The sequence below is a fragment of the Macaca mulatta genome, chromosome 14, assembly GCF_049350105.2.
Source record: "Macaca mulatta isolate MMU2019108-1 chromosome 14, T2T-MMU8v2.0, whole genome shotgun sequence".
In the NCBI taxonomy this organism is placed as follows: Eukaryota; Metazoa; Chordata; class Mammalia; order Primates; family Cercopithecidae; genus Macaca; species Macaca mulatta.
In genome coordinates this window covers 124,924,189-124,930,978 of record NC_133419.1, presented here as the reverse complement: position 1 = coordinate 124,930,978, position 6,790 = coordinate 124,924,189, and the positions used below count along the sequence as shown (strand labels likewise).

Sequence of the window (6,790 nt, the reverse complement as noted above, 5' to 3'; positions counted from 1 at the left end):
ATATTCCTCACTCTTGAAATTCTCTCCACGTTTGGCTTCTGTGACATTTTATAAATCCCACGAATATTTACTAAATGAATATTCATTGGGACACAATTTAATTCTCACAAACATCTGCAAATTCAATATTGTTATCCCTATTTTTTTTTAGATAGGGTCACTGAGTCTTAATTGGGTTAAGAACTTAGTCAAGTTCACCCAGGAAATGAGCAACACAGTTGGGGTTTAATTCCAGATATTTTTCTTCTCAAATGCTTGCTCTCGGTTGCTACATTTGCTTTTTTATTTTTATTTTTTGACATTTCCTTTGGTCAATTTCCTTCTTCCATTATCTATTTGTTGGTGTTTTTGAAAGAGTCAATCCTTGTCCTGATTATTCTGTCTTTAAACACTCCTCCTTGTGACTATTTCCCCAGTTTTCCATGACCACTTCTGCTCAGATGATTCCTCCATTTGTATCTGATCCCTTTACCCAAGTTCTGATGTTCAGTTTTATACTTATTTCTGGTCCTTGTCATTTGGAGGTCCTGTTAATATTTCATATTTTTGTCTAAAACTCGGCTCTTTACCCTTCTCCCTCCTTATTTCTCCATTCTTGTCATTCTGCTCCTGTTTCCCTGGGCTTGAAAATGTAATGAAACTTGATGTATGTCTCCTCGTGTCTGTTTTTCTCTTTCCGAGCACAGAGATGCCAAACCCTGTTCTGCATTTCATCATAATATCATAACATGTGGCACTGTTCATCCTCTGTGTTTCTACTCTCGTGTAAGGCCTCTGAGCTGATTTCCTTCCTCTCAGTCTCTTCCTGTTCTAGCCCATTCTGCAATTACTTTTATCCAAGGAGATAGTAATTGTTATTATTCTAATAAATGATAAGTAAATTTTATTTATTTAATAAAATTAAATAAAAGTAATACACTTAAAAGAATTATTTATGAAATAATAATAAATAAAAATAGGTAATTTTTTGTGTGTCTTCGTGCCAGAAGGTGCATTATTTATTCATTATAACAATCCTTTGAATTACCAGTATTTTTCTCATTTTAAGATTACAACACTAGAAACTCACAGAAGAGTTAAACAAACTTCCCAAGATCACAAGTTTGTAAGTGTCAGAGATTTGAGCTGAGTTCTGCCAGATTCCAAAGTTCATGCTCTGAATGCTTATTCAACTAGGACATATTTCAGAATGAAAGGGGAGATGCTAGTAACTTTTCTGAGATAACAGGCATAAACTGGGATGGTTCTAGAAAAGGCAGGACTTAGATTAACTTTATAAGTTCTACATTCTACTTTCTCTTCATTAATTACAGCCAAATAAATAAAGGGAATGGTTGAGCGGACATTTACTTTTGGGGTAAAGAGCCATATACTTATCTTTGTACTCAAGTTCAGGGATGATTGGAGAACAGCCTCTTAGAAATATCCAAAATAAATGTGGGATACACAGGAAAGGAGCTTAACAGGAAACTGAGAACTAAAGACACAAATTTGGCAGTCATCCATATAGACGGTTTGTTGAAGCCATGAAACAAAGTAACTCACTGAGAATTTAAGGAAGCAGAAAAACCATGGAAAAAAGGCACAGAATTGAATTCTGGTAAATGTGAAATATGAAGGGACAGAAGTAGAAAGATGAGCCAATATGGGAGGCGTTTCTATTAGACTATGCATTTCTTTCTGGCACAAACCATGCCTTTTGTATCCCTGACCTCGCATATTACTATACATGCTAAATACACTTATTAAATCAATTTAACGTTAAGGACATTGCAGACCCATATGACTGGTGTTAGATGAATTTAATTCTGTCTTCTTTCTCAGGAGTTAATTAAGGCTATTTAAAGTCTATTGAAATGACGATTTCAAGTGCTGTCTCTGCTCTCTGTCCAGGTTTGGGCTTCTTATTGTGGTTGGGAAACTAGTAAGTTTAGTGATTGACCCCCGTGCCATACTGTCACCACTTGATGATCTACCAGGAGTCTGAGCGCTAACACACATGCATGAGACATATATGTAAAGATATTTTATTGTATGTAAATGTTCACATGCTTTGTAATGTAACATGTATAATATATAGTTTAAGTAAGAAATAGATACGAGAAGAAAAAAAATTTTCAGATAGTTTTTTCTTTCTTTTTTTTTTTACTTTCTGCTTGTACTGAAGTGAGTCATCAGGTAACACAGCTTTAGAGAAGCCTTGCCAAAGATGCATTTGGAAATGCAGTTGTCATGGCAACTGTCTCTGAAGTAACAGACAAAATCCCCCATAGAGCTTCCAGAGAACCTCCAATGTCTTCTTTGCACTTGGATCTCAAGGAAAGCCTGCTTTATGGATTTACGTACATTTTGTTTAATGGATTGTTTTTCTCACTTTGTAACTTTTGTGCAGTGGGACTGAGACTGGGATAGGGATCCATTAGGGTCACTCCGGGGTGTGGACAATTCTACATGTATAGCGACAGATGAGGCAACCTCATTGCTAAGAGTGAGCAAGTCTTCACTGAGATGTGTGCACTTCCTCACAAACACACGGGCTTGCGTGTGGTGGTTTCACTGCAACTTGCCTAAAGATGGACTTCTGCTTTTGTGTTAAGATTTTATAACTTCTCCAAGAATATTTCTGCCATCGAAGCAGGATCAAAAACATATCTAACCTGTGGGCATACTGAAGCTCTAATTTCCCCCAAATAGAGATGTATTTCTTGGCTATGAAATCTATCATCCTTAATACACAAAAGCCCCTGGTTAGGGGTGTGAAAGGCTAGTTGCCACGGGAAACTATATTAGTCCCTGTATTAATGAGATCCCCTCCTGAAAATGGTTTTGACAATGTTTAGAGGAGCCAACTCTGGTGTCTGGAGACAAAATTGGGTGTTGTCAGTTATGCACACTGTCTTGTGATTGCTTAAGAAGCTCAGCAGCGTCCCTTGCCCCTGTGGCATTTGGAGCTGGACAGACCAGAGTGTGACTCAAGATTCTAGAATCTCTTAGCTGTGTGTGCTTCTCACTTTTAAAGTGGAGATTAACATGTCTAATTTATGAAGGTACTGTGAGAAATAAATGAGGTAAAATTGTCTGGACATTGTTGTTGGATCCTTGGTGTCTGTATGAAGGTGCTGGGTCAGATACAGTATTTGCTACACAGTAAGTTCTCAATACAAGGTAGCAAGAAAAATTGTGCTTAGAACCATGTGACCTGCATGAAAGATTAGGTCATTAAAATCCCAATGGAGCATTATCAAGTGTGAAAACAAACATTTCCTTTTCCTTAGGGAACTTGGTCTCTGGCAATGGCCCTGCGGGAGCCTGTAACTACTCTGAGGTCTCTACTCCAGAATAAAGTTCTCCAGACGCTTGTTATCCACTGTGTTAGGAAAGACTGCTGTCTCATCTCTGGAAGCTGGGCAGAAGCCTCGGGGCAAAGCCACAATCAGAGATAGTGTTCTTCATCTCAGCAAAAGAACCAAGATAAATTGGAGGCTTTGATCCTCAAAGTGGAGAAGCAGAAGCAGTCGGGGTCTGGACTCCAAGCTGCCACGTTCTTTTCAGCAAGGCCAGTTGGATTTCTGCAAAAGAGATGGGAGAGAGGCAGTAGACAGCAGCCTTGTGGCTCCAAGCTGAAGGGAGTGAGTGCCTGTCTGAGCCACTGGGTGCCACAGCAGAGTGGTTAAAAGCTCAGACTAGGGGAGCCAGACCACGGAGTTTTCCTGCTGCTGCAACTCAGTTGCACTGCGGCTTTGTGCAAGTGGCTTAGGTTTGCTATCCTCATTTCTGCAATGGTGATGGTCCTAATGCCACACAGCATTCAGATACATTTGGTAAATGTTTCTCTTCTTTTTTCTTAGCCTTTAATGCATAACATTCCATAATTACTCCTTCATTATTATCCTATACTAATTCCACAGCCATGCCAGTAAAGACTGCGGACAATACAACCTCATCTTACCGCTCCGGCTAGTACAGACCCCAAAGTAGAAGGTCTGGAAAGGTCAAGTGGTTCCCACCTCTCCGGAGAAGGGCCGCCGGTTTTACCTACTTGATCAGGGGCTGTAGAGGGAATGAAGTACACAGCGAGAGGGCCACGGCGAGGGTTGGAGGGTTGCCCCAGCACAACTCTGCTGACTGTCTCCTTAGTCACATCAGCCTTCACTCTGCAAATGTCACCCTCAGACAGTTACTAGGATGGCTAAAGGCACTTGGGGAAGGTGAAAACAGAGACAAGGGAATGAGGAAATACCTTCTTGAAGTTCAATAATCTCTCTGCTCCGATGTCATTCTTAAGAAGGGGAGGATTCTCTCTTTCTTGTTCTCTCAGTGACTTTTTCCTTCACAGCTCTTCCTAGAAGAGAATGGCTGCCGAGAACTCCTCCTCCGTGACAGAGTTTATCCTCTCAGGCTTAACCGACCAGCCGGGACTCCAGATCCCCCTTTTCCTCCTGTTTCTAGGTTTCTACATGGTCACGGTGGTGGGGAACCTGGGCTTGATAACCCTGATAGGGCTCAACTCTCACCTGCATATTCCCATGTACTTTTTCCTCTTCAACTTGTCCCTCATAGATTTTAGTTTCTCTACTGCCATCATTCCCAAAATGCTGATAAGTTTTGTCTCAAGGAAGAATATTATTTCCTTCACAGGGTGTATGACTCAGCTCTTCTTCTTCTGTTTCTTTGTCTTTTCTGAGTCCTTCATCCTGTCAGCGATGGCGTATGACCGCTACATGGCCATCTGTAACCCACTGTTGTACACGGTCACCATGTCTCCCCAGGCGTGTTTGCTCCTTTTGTTGGGTGTCTACGGGATGGGGGTTTTTGGGGCTGTGGCTCATACAGGAAATATAGTGTTTCTTACCTTTTGTGCAGACAACCTTGTCAATCACTACATGTGTGACATCCTTCCCCTTCTTGAGCTCTCCTGTAACGGCTCTTACATAAATGTCCTGGTCATCTTTATTGTTGTGACCATTGGCATTGGGGTGCCCATTGTTGCCATTTTTATCTCTTATGGTTTTATTCTTTCCAGCATTCTCTGCATTAGTTCTGCTGAGGGCAGGTCTAAAGCCTTCAGTACCTGCAGCTCCCACATAATTGCAGTTTCTCTTTTCTTTGGGTCAGGAGCTTTTATGTACCTCAAACCCCCTTCCATTTTGCCCCTGGACCAGGGGAAAGTGTCCTCCCTGTTCTATACCACTGTGGTACCCATGTTTAACCCATTAATCTATAGCCTGAGGAATAGGGATGTCAAACTTGCCCTGAAGAGACCCTTTTCCGGAATAAGCTTTTCTTGAAAAAAAATTTTAGAAACTGAGAAAAGAGATACTAGGATTTTTAAAAATCAGATTGTTTTTGTGATGATTTTTTTTTCAATGAAGAATCTAAGATTCCAGTGCTTTCCATCCTGTATACAGAGAAAATTTTAACTCTCTTTTCCGAGTGGATTTATTCTTCCCCACCCTCACCCCCATCTCTTCCCTGTTTTATGAAGAAACTTCTACACCTATGGAATATTCAGTGTTGAATGGAGCTTAGGAATAATTTTATCTTTCCCCTTTATATAATACACCACACATTGGAGACTCAGAAGTATTTGTATATTTGTCCAGGAACATAAAATTACCTAGTGCCAGACCTGGGACTGGAATCCCAGCTTGAATCCCAATCCACATTGTTTTCCTTTATGCTATTCTTTATTGTCTCATCTCTTTTTGGAAGATTTCATTTCACATGCTAGTTGACCTAACCAATTTAAGTTCTAAATATATTCACAGTAATTTCATGCTATTTTTCACAGGATAATTTTAATGTATCACTTTTTGCAAGAACGTAGGAGGTGAAACGTTTTGTTGAGGTGGTCTTGGCAAAATGACAAGATCAGTGTTTGATGAATTTTATAATGTGTAAGTGGGAAGTATGTTAGGTTTCATATAGAAGTAAGCGTGGGGCCCACTGACTTGGTGAGTGGAACCCTAGGGTTTAGAACTAGTTTAATGGTTTAGAACTTCCAAGGGAGAGATTTAAAATTCAAAAGGATGTAAAGATGCTAGGTGGAGGTGTCATATGTTATTTTAAGACCAACAGAGACAGCATTTGGAGTTTCATTTCAAGGGTTAACTTGGGTGTTAGAGGTCTTCTGGAGAAATATGTAGTTCAAGATGGTTGGGAGCTGCACTATCCAATATGGTAGTGACTAGCCATGCATGGCTATTGAACACTTGAAAAGTGATCATCCATATTGATACATACTGTAAGTACGCACTGTAAGTATAAAATACACATTAGATCTTTAAAGAATTATTATAAAAAATATAAAACATCCCATTGATAATCTTCTTTTTTTTTTTTTTTTTTTTTTGTATTTTAGTAGAGACAGGGTTTCACCATGTTGCTCAGGCTGGTCTTAACTCCTGAGCTCAGGCAATCCACCCGCCTCGGCCTCCCAAAGTGCTAGGATTACAGACTTGAGCCACTGAGCCCAGCCCCCATTGATAATTGTTATATTAATTATATGTTGAAATAACATTTTGGATATATTATGTTAAATAAAATATATCATTAAAATAATTTTTCTTCAGTTTTTTAATATATGTACCAGAAAATTTAAAATTGCATGCATGGTTTGCATTATTTTCTACTGGATGACACTGGTCTAGAGGAAGTAACAGAGCAGAAAATAGTTTGGGGCACATATCAGGGAATCACCAAGCAGTTGCTTATTTATTTATTTATATTGAGTCAGAATCTCGCTCTGTTGCCTAGGTTGGAGTGCAGTGGCGCAATTATTGGCTCACAG

The 6,790-nt window shown here is 39.7% G+C and overlaps 1 protein-coding gene across 1 annotated transcript; it reads left to right on the top strand.

Annotated features, from left to right (window-relative positions):
- Window positions 1-4,352: 4,352 nt before the first annotated feature.
- Window positions 4,353-5,288, top strand: LOC715861 (olfactory receptor 8B12-like). The gene has a single exon (XM_015116154.2). It carries the CDS (start codon window positions 4,353-4,355, stop codon window positions 5,286-5,288), a length of 936 nt encoding a protein of 311 aa, XP_014971640.1.
- The last annotated feature ends 1,502 nt before the right edge of the window (window positions 5,289-6,790 follow it).